Raw genomic sequence first — 21898 nt, forward strand, 5'->3', positions numbered from 1 at the left:
CAAATAAACATAAAAATATTTTTTAAATAAGCATGCTCTTTCAAAGTAATACAATCAATACTTCACTTGGACAAGTTGACTTTTCAAAGCTCTTCTATTCTGGTACAGTTAAAGGGAATATTTATTACATTTGCATTTTATCCTCAGAATGCTTTCCAAACTCTACAGTCATGGAGAGGCTTAGCAAAGATGACATACAGCACAACAAATACAAGCTATCTAAAAGGTGGGCGCAGGGTCTGAAGAGATGGACCTGGGTTCAATTCCCAGCACTCATACTGCAGCTGACAACTATCTATAATTCCAGTTCTAGGGGATCTTTACTGGCCTCTGTAGGCATCAGGCAGCTGTGTGGTACAGACACACATGCAGTCAAAATAATAATCTGAAATCATGAGTTAGACCAGACACAGTTGTAGCTCAAGATGGAAGTGAAAAGTGAAAAGGGCTTAGGAACCTACCACAAAAAAATAAATAAATAAATAAATAAATACCTAAAAACTTTTGAAATGGCCTTCTATATGTTGGAAAGGCTCTGGACACATTCCCCCACTACCAACACAAATTGGGAGTCAGCTGGCTGTGGTGGCACATACCTTTAGGCAGACAGAGGAGGGTGGATCTCTGTGAGTCCAAGGCTAGCCTGGTGTACCTAGTAAGATTCAGTCGAGAAAAGAGAAAAGGGGGTTGCAGGCAGGAAAGCAAACAAACCAAATGGGGCTCGTAGCAGCAGACTGCCCAATATGAGAAAACTAAGAAGTAAAGCCTATATATACAGTATACACTAAACTCAGGTTCTGCATATAGGAGGCTGACTGGAAAATCTTTCAAGAACAGTAGTAACACTATATAAATAACCAATAAGCATCACAAACTGACAGAGACTCCAGAACACAGTAGGGGTTAAAGGTAGGGGTGTGTGTGTGTGTGTGTGTGTGTGTGTGTGTGTGTGTGTGTTGTGAGCACATTCCCAAGCACTCCAATTCACAATTCAAGTCTGATTTGACATTATTTCAATCACAGAAAAATAGCATAGGAATAAAACAAGATCTAAATAAAATGCAGAGATGACTCTAGTTTAGATGCAATCTCTTAGTTTATGTCTGATGACTTTGAAATAAAATCTTGACTATGGAAAAGAGCACTGTAGCAGTCTTCTCTTTAACACTGGTTTTATATACAACTTAAGAAAAAAAAATTTCCCTCAGAATATGCCAGAAGTATTCAATATGGAAGAGCTTAAAGAAGTATTTGTAGGACTACTTTCCTAACAGTAAAACTTATGAACTACATCTGATTTTAACTAAACTTTCCATTCAAAAATACAAAGGTGGCAATCAAAAATTAAATAGAAACATAAAACCAAATGAAGCATCAAAATGAAACCAAGACTAAACCCACAGAATATTCATAAACACATAATTTGAGATAAACAAAAAGCTTTGGAAAGGCAGAATTGTGCACTTTATCACCCAGAACTAAATTAAAATGAACACTTACCCTGAATGTCCAAATTTAAAAATCCAGACGCGTAAATATACCAAATCTACTTGAAATAGGTATTAAAAAGCTCTCTTTTCTCCCCCTAATCTTCAAAGCCCAATCGGAGACCAGCCTTCCTCCTCCTTTCATTAGCTGGACATGTGTCAGCTCTCTCACATCTGCGATTTCTCACTGACTAGAGCTGCCTGTCCCATTCCAGGGAAACACAGATGGATCCCAGATGGGAAGGTCCTGCCAAACAGACCAGCTCTTCACCTTGCCAGAATCCCCAGATACATACAGTCAGTTTCTCTCTCTCTCTCTCTCTGCCTCCCTCCCTCCTGTTTCCTCTCTCTCCACTACCCCTTTCACCCTCCCTGTTACCAGGGCGTTTTGCCAGCTGATGTCACTAAGTACACGCCTCCTAGTGGCTCCTGGCCAATCTAACATTAACTTGTTAAATGCATGTAATTTGTTTATGGCTAAGAATAACAGCAAGAATAATGTGCAAAACCTATCAGTCAGTAGAATAAATGTATAGTCATACATGAGCACACAGACTCACATTATGGGGGACATTCAAATGTTTAACAATCACCATTTAAAGTCCTACATATTGTGTAGGTTTTTGCTATTGTTTAATAACTGCTGCTCTTTGGACCAGTTTTAAAACCCTATGAGACAAAAGTCTTCATAAAATAAATTGTAAACACATTTTAAGTGTATAATTGGATCAAAAATAAAAAGCTGCAAATTAGTTTTGGGAATAAGAAAAAATATATGTAAATGATTCACACAAGCTGCCTCCCAGATCCAGACTGGGTACTCTGCAAAGCTGGCACGTGATTAAATTAAGACAATGCAGACAACACGGTTCTGGTGTTGTAAAGACTTTAAGTTAAAGATGAAGACATGTTACAAAAATTGCTTTAAAATCAAGCGAATATGAATGTGAGGCTCCCCATGATTAACATTTAGAACTGTAAATTCAAATTTCTTTCTTTTGGGGGAGAGGGGGCTGAGACAGAGTTTCTCAGTGTAACAGCCCTAGCTATCCTGGAACTTGCTCTGTAGACCAGGCTGGCCTGGAACTCACAGAGATTCACCTGCCTCTGCCTCCCGAGTGTTGGATTTAAAGGCCTGTGCCACCACCGCCAGGCTTAAGTTTAAACTTCAATAGTGAAGAATACAATAAAATTGACATAATTATTTTGAGACTCTAGACAAGAAGATAGACCCACACAACTAGTAAGTTTAATCCTTGGCACTTCCCAAGAGCTAATACAAGATAAGTTAATTTCTGCTGCATGAAAACTGGTATCTGAAAGCTGTCAATGTATCAGTTATTATGTAATATCCTACCACTGAGTAAACTGGGTGAAGGGTCTTAAACTTCTCCATATATTTTGTAAATTTCCTGTGAATCTTCATTTTAGACTGAAGATTAAAATGGAGGCAGGACTTGCCTTCTCAGGTTATATTACATGAACATATATGCTACATTACAAGAACACACATTAAGAACAAAGATCTAGGGCTGAAAGGATGGTTCAGCCGTTAAAGGCTAGGCTCACAACCAAAAATATAAGCATGAAGATCCAAGCCAGGTGGTGGTGAAAACCCTGCAGGGGGGGGGGGGACACCAACACGCCCCCCCCAAAAAAAGAATGAAGATCCTTCACATACACAATCAAACAGATACAGCTTCCTTGCCATACTTTGGATAAATGAAGCCTATAAACATGGCATTTTCTGCCTAGTAGTAATGTTTTACAAGAACACCTCCCCCCCAGACAGTGGGCAAAAATATTAATTGATGCAGTAGCAAGAGTTTTTATTTTAAGTAATGATTATCAAGGACTACCCCTATTTCCTTGTCACAATCAATAGGACAGAACACATTGGTAGACATTATTATCTTGGTGTTATAGCTAAGGAAAGAAAAAAAAACAAACATATTAACATATAACTAGTATCAGCAGCATGTCTTAATTCATACCCAGAATACTATGCAAAATTATTAAGTAAGAAATTAATCAAGACTAGACTACTTAAGCGGGATGCAGGAGCACACATCTGTAGTCCCAGCTACTTGGGACTACACTATGTAAACCTAGGCGTTCAAACCCAGCCTGTGCAACAGTCACACCACACTTAGTATTTATTGATCCTAGCAAAGTAAAGAAATGAGATAAGGAAAGGAGGAAGAGGGGAGAGAGGAAGAAAGCAAGGGAGGGAGGGAAAAGAATCAAGAGGCTATCCCAAATTACTCACTCTGGTGGACTACCAAGTCATGAAAACAGTCAAGCGCCTCTAGTAAGAGGACCGCCTGATAAGGAATTAAGATGTCTTGCCAACAAGCAGTATCAACTTGTTCACTCTGTAAGTAAGGAACCTCTTATTTATTTGTTTGTTTAATGTTTATAAGTGCTTGGTGCCTTTGGAGATCAAAGGATGGTATCAGATACTCTGGAACTGGAGTTTACAAATAGTTATAAGCTAACATGAGGAGGCTGGGAATAGAACTTGGATCCTCTGAAAGAGTAACAAGTCTCTCCAATCCTCAGTATAGGTTTATGACCCACTGGGACCCACAGAAAGTAGATAATATAATAAATGTTTAGGGTTTTTTTTTTTTTTTTTTTTTGGTTAGTTTTCTTTCTTTTTTATTACTTATTTTTATATGCTTGTCTGTGTGAGGGTGTACTCACTGGAGTTACAGACAGTTGTGAGCTTCAATTCCCCTGGAACTGGAGTTTCAGACAGTTTTAAACTACCATGTGGGTGCTGGGATTTGAACCCGAGTCCTCTGGAAGAGCAGTCAGTGCTCTTAACCATGAGCCATCTATCCAGCCCCCAAATGTTTAGTTTTTAACAAAGGAAAAGGATGGTTCTCTTAAACTGTGCCTGTAATCCCAGCAACAGTCAAGAGGCTGAAGCAGAAAGAGCACTGCAACTTTTGTTACTGTTGTTTGTTTTTCCAAGACAGGACTTCTCTGTGTAGCCCTAACTGTCCTAGAACTCGTTCTGTAGACCAGGCTGGCCTCAAACTCAGAGATCCACCTGCCTCTCCCTCCCAAGTTACAGGCATGTGCCACCACAGCCCTGCTACCAGAGCAAGTTTAAGGCCAACTTGATCTACATAGTAAATCTAGCGTGAAGATTATGGATTCTAAATATTATTTCCCAATAAAAGCAACTTGTTTAGAAGAATGGTGCCCAACCAGGCGTTGGTAGCACACGCCTTTAGTCCCAGCACTCCCAAGAAGCAGGTGGATCTCTGTGGAGTTTGAGGCCAGCCTGGTCTGCAGAACTAGTTCCAGGACAGGCTCCAAAGCAATACAGAGAAACTCTGTCTAAGTGTCCTCCCTACAAGGGAGAGGAAAGGATCAAACTCCTCATATCAGAAAGCAAATAGTTCCCAAATCTTCTGAAATCTATGTCTAAAACCTTAAGAGAGAGTATCCCAAGGTCAAAGCTATCCTGGACTATAGAGTGAGTTCAAGGCTAGTGTGAGAAGCTTAGAGAGACTCAGTCTCAAGAAGTAAATAAACAAGAGGTTGGGATGAGAGATTGGGAGGGTGGGATGACATACATATACTTGCATGTAATTCCAGAACTCGAGTAAGTAAAAATAAGTAAATCAAGGTCATCTTCAGCTAAATAGTGAGTTCAAAGGCAACCTTGAGAAGTCTCCAAACAAAAACAGAAATGAAAAATGACTTAGAAAGAGCACTTGCTGCTCTTGCAGAATTTAGTTCCCAGTACCCACTCAGGGGGTTCAAAACAGCTTGTAACTCTAGTCTAGCCTCAGGGGATCCAACATCCTCTTCTGACCTCTGTGGGCACTGCACTCCATGCATAAACTCATACTCAAAGACACTTAGACATATAATAGAAATAAAAATTCAGGCCAGGAAGTGATGGCACATGCCTTTAATCCCACTAGTAGGGAGGCAGAGGCACTCAGATCAACGTGAATTTGAGGTCTAATGTACAGAGCAAGTTCTAGACAGCCAGGGTTATACAGAGAAACCCTACCTCAAGAGACTAGATAGATTAAATAGGTAGGTAGACAGACAGACAGATGGACAGACAAACGGACAAATAAAAATTTTGAGCCAAGAGGTGGTGATCCAGGCCTTTAATCCCAGATTTGGGAGGCATTCAGAGGCAGGCAGATCTCTGAGTCAGAGGCCAGCCTAACCTAGAGATGGAATTCCAGGACAGCCAGGACTACTGAAAGAAACCGTCTCTAAAAACAAAAATAATAAAATAAAAAGTAAAAAGAATTAAATATTGAGGGACTGAAGAGATGTCTCAAGAATTAAGAGTACTAGATACTTTCAAAGGACCCAGTTTCAAACCCCAGTACCCACATGGTATCTAAAAACTGTCTAACTCCAGTCTCAAAGGACACAACACCCTCTTCTGGCCTCATTGGGCACAAGACACGCATATGGTACACAGACATACATGCAGACAAAACAACTACACATACAATGTATTTGTTGTGTGTATTATATTTGCTTATTTATTTATATTATTTTTGAAACAGGGCTTTTCTACAATGCCCTGAAACTCACTATGTAGACCAAGATGGTCTCAAACTCACAAAGATCCTCTGACTCTGCTTCCTAAGTGCTGGAATTAAAGGGATGAACCACAATGCCTGATCTAAAATATATTTTTAAAATTAAAATGAATAAATAAAAATTTAAAACTGGACATGGTAATGAATGCCTTTAATCGAAGCATGTGGGAGGCAGAGGCAACTAGTTGTGTGAATTTGATGCCAGTTTGTTCTATTTGCCAAGTTACACGGTGAGACCCAGCCTAAAAACACAAGAACCCCTAAAACAATTAAAAAATGCATAAGGCAAGAGAGGGCTGGATGGAGAAGCATCAGTGATTACAAGCACTGACTGCACCTCCATGGAACCCTTGCTTTCTCTGAGGGGATGGTGGGGAATGGGGGGATAGCAGGAGAGGAGGGAGTGGGAACTGGGATTGGTATATAAAATGAGAAAAGACTTTTTAAAATAAAGAGAGAAAGAGAGCGCACTGGCTGCTCTTCTATAGGGCCTGGGTTCAAGTCCCAGCACCCATACAAACTATCTTCAACTCTAGTTCCAGAGGGATACAATCTCCTCTTCTGGTTTCCAAGGATGAAAATCATGAAAGTGGTGCATAAACAATAAATAATACAGATAATGGGGGGGGGGGGTGGAGTGTCAGCTTGAACAAAGTCGATAACTCCAAGCCAACTAGAGTTACACAGTGAAAACTAACCACTGAGGCATCTCTCTAGACCCACTTATGCACTTTAAATATATAGTTTATGGCAAGTTGATTACAAGTTTTGAGCCATGGACTCTAAGGTGGTCTCAGAATATGACTGCAGGCAGCATATCTCAAGTTTGAGGTCAGCCTGGTCTAAAGAGCTAGTTCCAGGACAGGCTCCAAAGCCACAGAGAAACCCTCTCTCAACCAAAAAACAAAAAAAAACAAAAAAAAGAATATGACTGCAGGCGCACTATACCTCACTGAGTTATATAGTGCTGAAGATCAAATCCCGGGCATTGTACATGGTGGGCAGGCATTCTTCGAACCTAGCTACATCCCTGCCCCCCCCCTCTAAGACAAAGAATATAAAAGTGTATGTACACAAGGGGGAAAGGCTTCAGAAGACAGCACCAGTGAGACGCACCAGGAGTGTCCACCCCTGAGGAGTCCATACAATTTGAAACACCTAAATCGGAGAAGACAGGAAAACAAGCCAAATGCACATCATCTGTGGGCAGTGAAAGCAATCGGTTTAAAACTGAAAGGAATCACTCCTTGAAAAAGAGAATGCAGCATAAATCAGAAGGTGGTAGCAGGGAGCTCACTATCTTATTAACCTATAGCATACTATTTACATTCAGTACCCACCCACCCATCTTCACCCTGCCTGTCCACTTTTATAAAAGCTAAAGTGAAGACTGTTCTGGCTCATTTAACTAAAAAACAACCATAATATGACATAGACACATCCTCTCTATCCTCTCATTGGTCTTCTCATAGATAATCAAACTTGGTTCAACATGCTTTGAAATGGTGTTTTTCAAAAGGATCAAATATACCCTGTATGACTGATTCATCTTAGAGTATAAAAGAGACACACATTTTAATAAACACATCTAAAAATTTGACTTGTATTTGCTAATTGATCAAGAAAGAAAAAACATATAAAACATAGGCTATCTAAAGATAAACAACATGCTCTTGGGAGGCTGAGGCAGGAAGATCTCTGAACTGGAGGCCAGCCTGGTCTACAGAACTCCAAGACAGCCAGGACTACACAGAGAAAGCCTGTCTCTCAAACTCCTCCAACAAAAGAGAGTTTAAGTAACATGCCAATTATCACAAAGCCTAAATATGGTACTCTACTCTGTACAGTAAAACCTAAACAGAAGGGGTGTCTGAGAACAAAAGTGACAAGACCTAGAGAAGTATGGAGCCCAAACCCAATGCTCAGAGTTCTAGTTTCTCTTCTTAAAGTGAAAACTGCCAGTCCCTGTGGCTAGAGGATAGGCTCCTGGGAATTCAGTACATTGTTCTATTTTTTTGTGTTGAAATTTTTCCATGGGGGGCTTTTCTGGGAGTGGTGGCACACGCCTTTAATCCCAGAATATGGGAGGCAGAGGCAGGTGATCTCTGTGAGTTGGAGGTCAGCTGTTCTACAAATAGAGATACAGGACAGAGAAAAAACAAAAAAAAAAAAAACAAAAATTCCCTAGCATGCCCATAGATTTGAATCACAGCCCTCCCCAGAACCCAACAACAACAAAACGATAGAAAAAAATTTATTGTGTTTGAGACAGGATCTATCTGTATATAGCTGTGGTAATTCTGGAACTCACTATTTAGGTAGGTCAAGCCAGCCTCGAACTCACAGAGATCCACCTGCTTCTGCCTCCCAAGTGCTGGGATTAAAGACACACACACACACACACACACACACACACACACACACACACCACCAAGCCCAGCTTTCAGGAATGAAATTTTATGTAATTAATTACTAAAATTAAATAAATAATTAACTGATGGATTTAAAAAAAAAAAAAAAAGCCAGAATGGTAACCTACATCAGAGGGCCCAGGAGTCAGAGGCAGGCTGAACATTTCTTGGCCAACCTAGTCTACATAGTCAGTTCCAGGCCAGCCAGAGCTACATATCAAGATCCTGTCTCCAAAAGGGGGGTTGGGGCTGGGAGGGGAGGTAAAGACATGACTAACCCCTTCGTCTTATTTTCCTACCTTTGAACTTTTTCCTCCTTTTAACTTGATCTTTGCCAGTCTTCCCCCTCTTGTCAACAGGTCCACTGCCATTTAACAAATGGTGGTTTGGAGGATAAAAGACAGACCCTTAGCACAGGCAATGGAATTCCAAATGCTAGACTCTTGGCTCCACAATGTCTGATTCAGAACTGCTGGGAGCTATTAGTGCAGCTCGCCCACCCAGGCATGTGAGGCTGGGAGAACTCCTTTCACACCACCCGCACCAGCCTCTCATTTATGCCACAGGCTTCAATGATCATGTGCTTTTGTTCTGTACAGGAACACATGAAGTCCAATGTAACTCCAGACATTATTAGGAAGGTCCAGAAGGAATGAAGAATGAAGCAGTTTCGACGTGGACCTGCAATCTCTTTTTATAGTCATGGGGCAACAGTCCAAGAAAAATATCTTTTCAAAATACTCAAATACAAGGTGGAAAGATGCCCTCTAACAGTCTCAGATGCATTCTGGTTTAAATGACAACAGTTGCTTTTCTGCAGGCATCTTTTGTTCTTTCCCACCTCCAGCATTTGTTAAAAATGCCATACATAACCTGGAACTGTGGCCCCAATCAGTCTGCACACATTTTCCAGCATCCCCCATCTTTAGCTGTGAAATCACATCCTTCCTTCATAAAGTGCTTATAAAATATGATAGCCTGACATTCCCAAAAAACCTTTGTTCTCAATTCCATCTTTTTTGAACCCATGCTAGTCAAGTGTTCTATGATTGAGCTATACTCCAAACCTTTAATTCATCCCTATTACATCCTATTTTAAAAAAAAAAAAATCTTTAAGCCAGGAACGGTGGTGAACAATTTTAGCCTCAGCACCTGCCTGGGAGGCAGAGGCAGGTGGATCTATGAGCTCCAGGCCAGCCTGATCTACAGAGCAAGTTCCAGGACAGCCAGGGCTATAAAGAGAAACCCTATCTTGGGGGGTGGAGGGTGGGGGGAAGGGATCTTTACTTTCCTGAAAGGCCCATAGAAATTTTTATGATGCTTCCAACGATCAGGTCATGAGTAGGCATGACAAACATATAAGCACAGTGATTCTATTTGTCCTTGACTATACTATATATTATATAAGCAGCCTATTTCCAATGGGGGAGAAACAGGCATGAAATCGATACTGGTGGTATACCCCAGAGACAGAAGGACTGCTGTAAATCTGAGGGAGAGGAAGGAGGAGGAAAAATATAATAAAGAATAATGACGCCAGACGTGTTATTACACGCCTGCAACCCCAATTCAGGAGACTCTGGCAGGATAGGGAATTCAACATTCTCCCTGAAACAAAAGATTATGGACCCTGGAGAGCTGGCTGCTCTTCTAGGATCAGAATTCAATCCCCAACACCACACTTGCCTGCATCTCTAGTTCTAGGGAATACACTGCCCTCTTCTGACCCTTATGGGCATTGCACAAATATGGTGCACAGACACAAACATATGGGAGAACACCCATACACATAATAAATAGTTTTAAAAACAAAATCAATAGACATGGTAGCTCAAACCTGTATTCTGAATTCTAGAACATAAGGCAGAAAAGACTGCTTAGGTCTAGCAGTTCCAGGCCTGCTTAGGCAACATAATGAAACATTATCTAAAAAACCTTAAAAAAAAAAAAAAAAAAAAAAGGCTGGCGGTGGAGGCACATACCTTTAATCCCAGCACTTGGGAGGTAGAGGCAGGCAGATCTCTGTGATTTCAAAGCCAGCCTGATCTACAAAGCTAGTTCCAGGACAGGCTCCAAGGAAGGAAGGAAGGAAGGGGAAGGGAGAAGGGGCTGGATAGATGTTGCAGCAGTTAAAAACAGTCTGCTCTTGGAGAGAACCCAGGTTCCATTTCTAGCAACCATATTTTGATTCACAACTACCTGTAACCCCAGTTCCAAGAGATCTGGCATCTCTTCTGAACTCCAAGGGCACTAGGCAGGCAACATAATGACATGAAAGCAAAACACCCACAAACATAAAATGAATCTTTTTTTTTTTAAAGGGGGGGAGATACTGCCAGGTGGTGGCTCAGTTTTAATCCCAGCACTTGTGAGGCAAAGGTAGGTGGATCTCTGAGTTTGAGGCCAGCCTGGTTCAGGGCAGCCAAGACTACACAGAGAAACCCTATCTCCAACCACCCCGCCCCTCAAAAAAGGGCCAAGCAATATAGCTAATATCAGGACCCTAGGTCTGTACAATGAGGCCCTGTCTCAACAAACCAAGGACTGGACATGTAACTTGATTTTAGATCATCTTTACCATGTGTAAAGCCCTAGATTTGATCTCCAGAACCGAAAAAGAAACACTTTTTCTTTTTTTCCAGTTTTCCAAGACAGCATCTCTATCTAACAGCCTTGTAGTTCAGGATGGCCTTGACTCATAGAGATCCACCTGCCTTTGCCTCCCAAGTGCTGGAATTAAAGGTGTATGCACCACTGCATGGCTGGCTATCACTTTATGTACCACTACACTGACACCAAGGGAATGACACACCCATGACTATCTATTGTAAGTATCCATGAGACATTTGCTAGATTATTTTTAAGAATACAAGGGAATTAAAAGTAGTCCCCCAATGGGCTTTTGTGGTGCACATCCTTAATACCAGCACTCAGGAGGCAGAGACAGGCAGATCTCTATGAGTTCCATGGAGGCCAGCCAAGTCTACAAAGTGAGTTCCAGGACTGGCAAGGCTACACAGAAAAATTTGTCTCAAAAAAAGAAGCATTAGGATTCAGAGGACATGACAATGAAAAAAAAAAAGCTAGGAACATGCCTTTAATCCTAGCTCTTATGGGGCAGAAGCAGATCTCTGGAGTTCTAGGCCAGCCTAGTCTGTGGCTATGCTTTTGGGGACAAAGAGGGGGACCACTGGGGCCCTGACAGTCACCAGGCTAGCTCTGGATTCAGTGTAACACCATATCTGAAAGGATTAAGATAAAGTGTAATAAAAGCAGAATACCTAATATTCTCTTCCAACCTTGGGACCCCCATACACACAGGGGCAACCACCCACCACCACCACCCACACAACTCTTTTAAAAAGATAAGTAAGGTTCTTGAGTGCTGGATTTTCTTTTCCTACCAGGTCCTGCCACCCTTCTCAGTCCCAAATAAGCACATGGATGCTATATTAATTATAAAACTGCTGGCTGATGACTAGGGCTTCTTATTGGCTAGCTCTGCCTTAATTATTAACCCATTTCTATTACTCTACGTATTTCCATGTGGTCTTATCGTACCGGAGAACGCCTGGTACGCCCTTTCTTTTTGGTCCTTAAATGGTGACTCTCCTTATAGGGCTCACTCTGCCTACCTTTCCTAGAATTCTCATCCCTAGTCTTGCCTATCTTCCTGCCTCATTGGCCAAACAGTGTTTTATTCATAAACCAATAAGAGAAACATATATCAGAAGGACATTACCCATCACTAGAGAAATGGCTCAGTTGGTAAAGTATTTAACACCAACATAAAAGGCTGGTGTGGTGAGTACACTGAGAAGGTAGTAAGAGGCAGACCTCTAGCATTTGATACCAGCCTGATGGGGAACGTCCTTCTGTAAATATGTTTCTCTTATTGGTTGATTAATAAAACACTGATTGGCCAGTAGCCAGGCAGGAAGTATTGGCGGGGCTACTAGACAAGGGGAATTCTGGGGAGGAGACAGAAAGGAGCCACCAGGGAGACTCCATGTAGCTACTGGGAAGACAAGATGCCGTGCATTCTGCGGTAAGATAAGGCTATGTAGAAATACATAGACTAATAGTTATGGGTTAGTAATTAAGAGAGAGCTAGCCAGTAAGAAGCCTAAACCATCAGCCAAACAGTTTACAATAATGCAAATCTCTGTGTGTTTATCTGGAGCTAAACGGCTTCGGGACCAGGTGGAAAAGAAAAAGTCTACACCAGCCAGACTAGCCTATCAGTGAAATTAGGGAGACTCAAAAACCAAAGAGAATGGCACCTGAGAAAGAACATCTACTGGTCTTTAAAGGCATAAGCACACACATGAACGTAATCACGCAAAGTTAAATACAAATAAATAAATTCTTAAATTATCTTTCTCAGTACAGTCCAAAAACATAGAGGAGGTAACATAACCCTGCAATCCAAGAATTTGGGAGGATGAGACAGGACAATACTAGCTCCAAGGCAGCAGACAATGTCTCAATGCATACATATTCATACCTTTTTACTTTTTTGTTCACTTTTGCTGTTAATGCCCTAACAAAAATCGACACATTTACTGAAGTCAACTGCATTCAGGTATATGTGACTAGAAAGAGCTGGGAAAGCAACCAATTAGCTCTTCTAAGTCTCACCAGCTGTGTTTTCCTGAAGACAGAGGATCTGTCCACCTGCTCCCACAGATGGTACAGCTGAAGTAAAACACCTGGTTCAATACATCCACTCCATGCAGTCAGAACAATGCTAGCTGTAAAGATACCAAGCCCAAATCAGTATTTTCATTTTATTGTCTGCACAAAGACCAAAATAAGCTTTTTACCTTCCAAACACAAATACTGTGATCTCAAAGTGTAACAATAAGCTTTACTTATTTACCTACAACTTTTGGTGGCCAGCCTGGTGCACAAAGCAAATATCTGAGCCAATCAGGGCAACATAGCCAGACCTTTTTTTAAAATTAAAAATAAATATAGAAATGAAAATAAAAGACAAAATCATTTTTTTTTTTAAAGGCAGGCATAAGGCTAGGTGGCACACCTTTAAAACCCAGCTTTCATTAGGCAGAGTCAGGCCTATCTCTGTGAGTTTGAGGCCAGGCTACATAGTGAGTTCCAGGGCAGCCATGCTACTCAGAGAAACCCTATCTCAAAAGGAAATGACAGGCACAGTGCCAGAAAGATGACTCAACAAGTAAAAGTACTGGTCATCAAGTCTGATAACCTGAATTCAATCTCCTGGAACCACATGGTAGGAGAGAACCAACCCATAGATTTCAAGGGCTGAAGAAATGGCTCAAAGGTTAAGAGCACTGACTGCTCTTCCTAGAGGTTCTGAGTTCAATTCCCAGCAACCACATGATGGCTCACAACCATCTATGAGATCCAACACCACCTTCTGGATTGCAGGGATATATGCAGACAGAACACTGTATATATAGTATGCAGAGTGAGTTCCAGGACAGCAAGGGCTACAAAGAGAGGCCCTCACTCAAAAAGACCAAAAACTGAAAACAAAAACTATATTTAAAAAGCTAAACTTGGGGGCATCATATATATGCAAGAGATCAAATACAAAATTTGTTCTATCACTGAACTATATCCCCAACCAAGGCTCAATAAATTTAACTTAAAAAATAAAACAGAGCTGGGCGTTGGTGGCGCACACCTTTAGTCCCAGCACTCAGGAGACAGAAGCAGGTGGATCTCTATGAGTTTTGACACCAGCCTGCTCAAATTCTAGGACAGGCTCCAGAGCAATACAGAGAAACCCTGTCTCAAAAAAACCAAAAATAGAACCAAGAACATATCTTTATATACCTTTCATCTCATAGTATGAAAGCTGAAGCAATAGAACTACCCTTAGTTCCAGTTCTGAGATACACAGTGAATTCAAGGGTAGCCTATATAGACCGTCTCAATAAATAAATAAATAAATAAATAAATAAATAAATAAATAAATAAACAGTAATACAATCAGGAGCTATGCACGGTAATGTATATCTACAATGCCAGTATTTGGGTAGCTAAGGACCACTTTAGTCCACAAATAGGAGATCAGTCCAGATCATAAGGTGAGAGCTTGTCTCAAAAACTAAAATAAGCTGGGTGATGGTGGCATACACCTTTAACCCCAGCACTCAGGTAGATCTCTGTGAGTTAGAAGCCAGCCTGATCTACACAGTGAGTTCTAGGACAGCCAAGACTGTTTCACAGAGAAACCCTGTCTCAGGAAAAGAAGAAAAAAAAAAGGGGGGGGGACTAAAATAAAGCCTTAGGTGGTTGCACAAAGCTATAACCCTAACATCTGGGAAGCAGAAATGGGAAGATGGGGAGATCATTGCAGATAGAAGCCAACCTGGATTGCAGTCACTTCCAGGCTAGCACGGGATACATAGGAAGGTTCTACCTCACAAAAAGAGATTCTCCAGGGCTATAGTTCAGTGGTAGAGTACTTAATAAACTCAAATCCTATCAGCACTGTAAAAAGCAAACAAAAACAAATGGCTAGAAAGATGGCTCGACTGTTTAAATAGTGCTGGCTGTTCTCCCAGAAGACTCAGATTGGTTTCCAGCACTCAAAGATGGTTCCCAACTCAACTGTCTGTAATTCCAGTCCCAAGGGATAGAAACCATCTTCTGGGCCCCAAGCATATATGCATTACAAAGATATACACACAGATAAAACACCATACACATAAACCAAGTAATTAAATAATTTTTAAAAATCCCAGCACCTGAGGAGGCCAGCCTGGTCTACAAAGCTAGTTCCAGGTCAGCCAGACTTCATAGAGAAACCGTGCCTTGAAAAACCAAAATAAATAACGAGGTTATATGAGATATATAATATAAATATATATAGAGAAGGGGGAGGGAGAGAGAAAGAGAGAGATTGAATGCGGTAGTTCACACCTGCAATTCTTGAGGCTGAGGCAGGAAAATTTCTGAGTTCCAGGCTAACCTGGATAAGAGTAAAACTAAAAGGGGAAAAAACATGTTTCTGCCTGTCACCTCTCAAGGCTGACACTACTTTTCTAGAAAGAAACAAAAAGTACTGAAGTCAAGAAAAACTTGCCACATTTTTACAGTGCAGAAAAATACCACTGGCCTTTTATGGGCCAGGGGGTGGGACTGGTCAGGAGTGTTATGAATTCCAGGAAAATGTGGGTGTGTTTATTGTTGCTCTAGGGATATAAGACCTAAATGAATAAATCTGTGCTATGTGAATGTTTGTTCTCATGTGGTTTTGAAAATTAAAAGCAGGCAGGCCCTCTACATGATGACCAAAATTAACTAAGGAATGAGGCAACATTTTTAAAAGAGAAAAAGTCAAAGTTGTGTGTGTGTCAAGGCCTGTGTTCATGCCTGATAGTAACATTTAACTTGAGCTACTGAAGAGGTTCAATTACATATTTGTTGCCATCAGCTAATTTAATTTAAAGTCTGCCAACTCCACAGCTATAAATTCAGAATTTTACATTGGTCACTCTGAATTTTACTTTGATTTCTGCATTTAATTATAGCAATACAAAACAGAAAGGAGAATCAAATCTTTTTAGTTTTTCATTTGGCTTCCCCCATCATAAGGCAGAGTTTGACTATACAGCACAGAGAGACCTCAAAATCTCTATCCTCCTACCTCAGCCTCCCAAAAAGTAGGATTATAGGAATGCACCATGCCCTGCAAGATCCAAATCTTCTTTTTGTTTGTTTGTTTGTTTGTTTGTGTTTTTTGAGGCAGAGTTTATCTGTATAGCCCTGGCTGTCCTGGTACTCACTCTGTAGACCAGGTTGGCCTGGAGATCTGGCCCTGCTAAGAGGTTTAAGCAGGGTGGGTGTGCGAACTTGGGAGACAGAGGCAGGCAAATCTCTGAGTTCAAGATCAGCCTTGTCTACAAGAGCTACTTCCAGGACAGGCTCCAAAGCTACACAGACTAACTGTCAACAAGTCAAAACAAAAATGCCCACTCCTCTTTTGTCCTTTTTTGTTTTGTTTTAGGGTTTTTTGTTGTTGTTGTTGAGACAAAACCCAGGTTGGCTTGGCACTTTGTAATAATCCTCCTGCCTCCACCTCCCAAATTCTGGGATTACAGGTGTGTGCTATTAAACCAATACTGCCTTTTCTTTCCCACATCATTGTTAGAGTAATTTATGGCAATCCTGTCCAGGCATGGTGGCTCATGCTTTTAATCTCAGCACTTGCAAAGTGGGAGGCAGAATCAGGAGTTTGAAATCAGCATGGGCTATGCTGAAAGGAGGAGTTTAGGATAATCCAGTCAGCTAGAAGGAATACCAATAAAAAGGAGCAGGAAAAGAATCTGATCATCTCAGAGGGAAAGGAAGCTCATGGATACAGACAAGCAACTAAGTCAACCAGAGAATAGAGTTATAAACAGTAGTGAGCCTAGAGAGAGAATAGGAGGCATCGAGTCGTTCATCCTCAGTAAGGTCTCTCTGGTGCATTTTCATTTCTCTTTTATCATGCTAATAGCTATGTGCCACATAAGAAAACAGTTCTCAAGAGGACAATTCTTACATCTTTTTATAATAATGAATGCACAGGACCTCTCCACTGTAAAACTATCTGTAAATACCATTCCATGTGTGTTTAGGCTCCTTTCAAGGGTCACTGATTTATATACCTTTGGACACATTATGAATTTCACACTTGCTGGTGTTGGTGGCACAGGCCTTTAATCCCAGCACTCAGGAGGCAGAGGCAGGCAGATCCCTGTGAGTTCAAAGCCTGGTCTACAGAGCTAGTTCCAGCCTCCAAAGCAATACAGAGATACTCTGTCTCGAAAAATCAAAACCAATAATAATAATGAGTTTCACACTTTACCTTGCTAGGCAAAATAAACTATAACATGAAGATATTCTCATAACACTCATGTATCTTAGTCTTCAAGTTTGTATTCTCAGGTAAGTGAACAGAAAAAAGGACCATCTGAAAACAAAGAGCTTTGAGGCTGTGAAGAATTCTAGAACAGGCTTTCTTGTCATTTGGCACTTCCCAGGCACAACCCCAGCTGAAACTCACTGTCATTCTATTAACATGATATATTCCACTTCTCACATAAAATAAAATAAATCTGAAAAAAAGATTTACTCAATTTATCTACCATTCCCCCACTTATCTATGCAGGACCCCCATGAAGTGTGGGGTCCTGAGTCACCTATGATCCTTAGCAACTAACAGTAGCTAAACAACGTGCCAAGCACAGCTGAAACATTTCACAAGTCACTCTTACATATTAATCAGATTATCAGAATAAACCTACAAATGAAATCGGGCATGATGGTGCATGCCTTTAGTCCTGGCACTTGGAAGGCAGAAGACAGATCTCTGAGTTTGAGGCCAGCCTGGTCTTCTTATAGAGCAAGTTCAAGAACAGCCAGGGCTAAACAGAAACCTTGTCTCAAAAAAGAAAGGAAGGAAGGAAGGAAGGAAGGAAGGAAGGAAGGAAGGAAGGAAGGAAGGAAGAAAATGATGTAGGGAACTACCTTCAATTTTACAGGAGACTGGGCTTAGTAATGTCTATAATGCTGGGATGGGTAGGGGTGGAGGTGGGGGGCAGAGATAAGGGAACTGTTGCAAGTTCCAGATACTGAATCAAAAAATCCAGGAAAAACAAACAGACAAAATTTAAGCCTTTAGAAGTTTACCCTAGCTGGGAAGTGGTATTGAACACCTTTGATCCCAGTACCCAGGAGGCAGAGGCAAGTGGATTATCTGTGAGTTTGAGGCCAGTACAGTCTACAAATCAACTTCCAAGACAGCCAAGGCTATTACATAGAGAAACTGTCTCAGGAAAAAAAAAAAAAAAAAAAAAGGTTTATCCTACACCACTGCATTCTACTTCTGCTAAATAAGGAATTTTTTTTTTCAAGAGTAGCATACTTAGTAAGTCGAGGGATAAGACCCACTGTAAGATTATTATCTCCATCCCAAGACTACTGACTATCACACCAAGGTTCGGATAGACTACACTTACATTTTAGCTCATTATTCCTTAAAATGGCCATTTTTACACATTACAAAATGTGTATAGTCTGACTATAATTGTTACTTATTTATGAGCAAGGGATCAAACCCAGGGCTTTGCCCATGGTGGGTGAGTAGACTACCACTGAGTTACAACTCTAGCCTAAACCAGTAATTAAAAACAAATATTCAGTCAGACTCACACCTAGAATCCCTTCCTTTAAAAGGCTGAAGCAGAAAGTATTACAAGTTTGAGGGCAACTGGATCTACATAGTGAATTGAGGCAAGCCTTTGCTATAGAGTAAGTTCCTACTTCAATAAAACAAAGTATTCAGGGCTGGAATGAAGCTTAGTGGTAAAACACTTGCCTAGGGAACAGGAGGCCCTGGTTGTTGTGGTGGTTGATTTTTGACCAGTACTGCCAGGAAAAAAAAAGTGTAAGACAAAACAAATATCCATGCACTGTGTGCAAACTTCGCCATATATCCCAATGGAATGAACACCAGAGGATGAAGTGCTACAGTATTTCCCCAGGGACTCCAGTTCAGAAAGCAGACTCAGGGTTGAGTTCTTTCCTACTCTTCTCTCCCCAGGACTATAGTTAAAAACACTAGGCAGTTAGAGCACCTGCCTAGCATACACTGGGGCCTGTGTTCCTTCAGCACTGAAGAAAAACAAGAAACCTTAGGTAAGCTTCTGGAGCAGCATATGGTCAACACAGAAGCACTGAAAAGGACACATGACTGACACGCCCCAGCTCTGAGGAAGCCGGACCAGGAGGTAGGACTGGCCTAGGCTATGGATATAATAAGACTCTATCTTAATGAAAGAAAGTTCTCAAACCCACGAATTTCAGTGTAATTTATTATTCGGAACTAAAGGAAACGTATGACAGTGCACACATGTAACGTGCCAATATTCAGGCACCTGAGGCAGGATTAAGAGTTAAGAGACCAAGCCAGGCATGGGAGGCAGTTTCCAGGCCAGCCTGGTCTATAGAGTAAGTTCCAGGACAGCCAGAGCTACTCAGAGAAACACTTTCGGGGTGGGGGTGGAAGCCAACCTGCCCGGCACATAGGTCTTCAGTTCAATCCTCAACCCCAATAAACTAGTTAACAACCAATAAGCAAGCATACTAAACACTATAGACTGCCTTATGCAAAGAAAACTAGTTACATAACAAACCAAAAAGCTTAGGCTTTTGTTGTTTTTTGGGACAATCTCACTACATAGCTTGGGTTGACCTCAACCTCCTGAGTGCTGCAATTACATGGGCTTTCAGCACACCCAACTTTTGGGACTTATCTTTAACTGATAAAGTAAGACATGGAAATTTCTTAGGTCAGCTGGACCTGGTGACACAAGCCTGTATTCTTAGCTACTGGAAAGCTGAGACAGAATTACAAATTGTCTGGGCAACTTAGTAAGACCCAATCTGAAGAAGGCTGGGGATACAGTTCAGTATACAGCATAAAGCACAAGGCCCTAAGTTCCATCCTCAGCACTGCTATAAGTAAATTAATTTAAATTCAGATAAAAGGTTTTTTTTTCCACTTTCCTAATATAACGAAATCTTTGTCAGACCTCAGGGTTACCTGGTCTGCCTCCACAAGACCATCAAGAGCAGCAACAGCACAGGACTACAAAAGGGAGTAATGGGTAAATCTATCTTGCATTTCTTCAGTCCAATGTGGAATGAGGGCCCAAGAACGATGCTGTATAAATCCTCCCTTTTAAGCGCTGAAGAACAACCCTGTGAGGGTAGAGAATGGCGTTCTCAATACCTCTCATTTTATTCTCTGCACATGGACATATTCAAATAGCTGGTTTTAGTTTTTATTTACTTTCTGTTTTGATACACAGATACTGGCTGTGTAGATCAGGCTGGCCTCAAACTCAGAGAGCCACCTGCCTTGAAAGTGCCTCAAGTACCTGTTTTTAGACTGTCATTCTGCATAAACAGGAAAATCTACAAAACAGTTTACATGAATCCCCTCTCTCAAATTCAAATCGAAAATCTACTTTGTTGCCATGTCCTCTGGGCCTAGAGTGATACTTTGTACTTAAGAGAAGATTTAATAAATATTAAATGAATCGAATGCAAAATGCCTGGTACTCAAGTAATGTTAGCTATTACTGTTATTTTAATGCAATTAAGTTTTTATTGTTCTTATTAAAGATGCCAACCCTCATGCAAAGATCTTACAATTCTAGAAAGAACATCAGGTAAGCGAAATGGCAAGACAGGGCTAGGTAAAGACATCTTTAAAAAAATAAACAACCAAACCCCAATTTCGGACTTTTCCGAGGTGCACACATGATTAGTAAACCGCAATTACAATAGTGAGCTTTCACACCTGTGATGTGCAACTGTACGTACAGGGCGTCCTACTGGACTCACTAAACCCAACTACAGGGCAGTTTAGAGAACGTTCCTTACAACCCATTTTTCAGACAGAGCAACTGAGGCTCAGGGAGCGCCAAGGTCACAGCCAGTACGCTGGGGAGCCGAGACGTGAACCCAAGCAGTCCGACCCCAGAGCCAGCACTCAACAGGCCCCTCCGGAACACCAGCCCCGCGTCTTCCAACATCTAGCGCACGTCGCTCCAAATCCGGCGTGCCTATGGTTTCCCAGGACCGGACTTTCAGCCCCGATGCCGCGAAAACAAAACAATACTTCTCTCGCGGCCAGTCCATAGTGCGCCCGCCAGGCCTGAGATCCAAGGCCGCTCTGCACAGTCCCGCAAGCACCGGGAGTCCCTGTGCGCCGCAAGAAGCGCCGGGGTGGCCCCGAGAGTCCGCGAAGATCCGGGGAGTCGCGTGACCTTGGATACAGCGCGCCACTCCGGGCCTCAGTTTCCCCGCCCGGGCCTCCTGCCGGGGGCCTCTGCGGAGCCTCGCGCCTAAAGAGCAGCAGGCCCCTCAACACACACCCCTCAGCCGCCCGCCTTCCCGCCCCACTTACGCTGGAAGGCGGCTGCTCCAGGGACGCCCACCATCGCGGAGCGCAGCCTGACGCGAGCGCAGCCCGCTTCGACCCACCACCCGAGTCTTCCGCAGGCGCAGGCCGGGACCTGCACCCGCCGAACTCGCCCACACCAGCGCCGCCGCCGCCGCCGCCGTTAGGCCGCGCGCCGCCCCGCCCCCGGACGGCCCGGGCACGCCCCCGCCGCGCGCTCCCGCTCGCCAACCAACGCACGCGGAAGCCCGGCCCGACGGCGCTCACGCGAAGCCCCGCCCCCTGGCCTGGCCCCCTTCCGTGCCAGGCTGCGCCCTATCCTGGAGTGGCCTGAACCTCAGACCCGCCTCCCGCGCGCTATGCGCAGCCGTCACGTAAACGCCCGTCTCCGAACTCCAGACTTCCGGATGTGGCCTGGGCGGAGACTTAGGGGCGGGGGCGGAGTCCTGGGGCGGGGTTTG

The 21898-nt window shown here is 42.3% G+C and overlaps 1 protein-coding gene across 4 annotated transcripts in view; it reads right to left on the reverse strand.

Annotated features, from left to right (window-relative positions):
- The window catches only part of Cbfa2t2 (CBFA2/RUNX1 partner transcriptional co-repressor 2), a 95040-nt gene extending 73382 nt beyond the window's left edge, over positions 1–21658 (reverse strand). For 2 of the 4 annotated variants that reach the window (XM_051192779.1, XM_051192761.1), the window contains exon 1: positions 21444–21656. In XM_051192779.1, the coding sequence (XP_051048736.1) occupies positions 21444–21477 (34 nt within the window). In that variant the 5' untranslated portion in view covers positions 21478–21656. Of the gene's footprint in view, positions 1–13129; positions 13243–21443 lie in introns of all 4 variants that reach the window. The other 2 variants (XM_051192770.1, XM_051192788.1) reach the window with 2 other exon arrangements.
- Between the last annotated feature and the right edge of the window lie 240 nt (positions 21659–21898).

Source organism: Phodopus roborovskii, unplaced genomic scaffold, assembly GCF_943737965.1.
Source record: "Phodopus roborovskii unplaced genomic scaffold, PHOROB, whole genome shotgun sequence".
NCBI classification, from domain to species: Eukaryota; Metazoa; Chordata; class Mammalia; order Rodentia; family Cricetidae; genus Phodopus; species Phodopus roborovskii.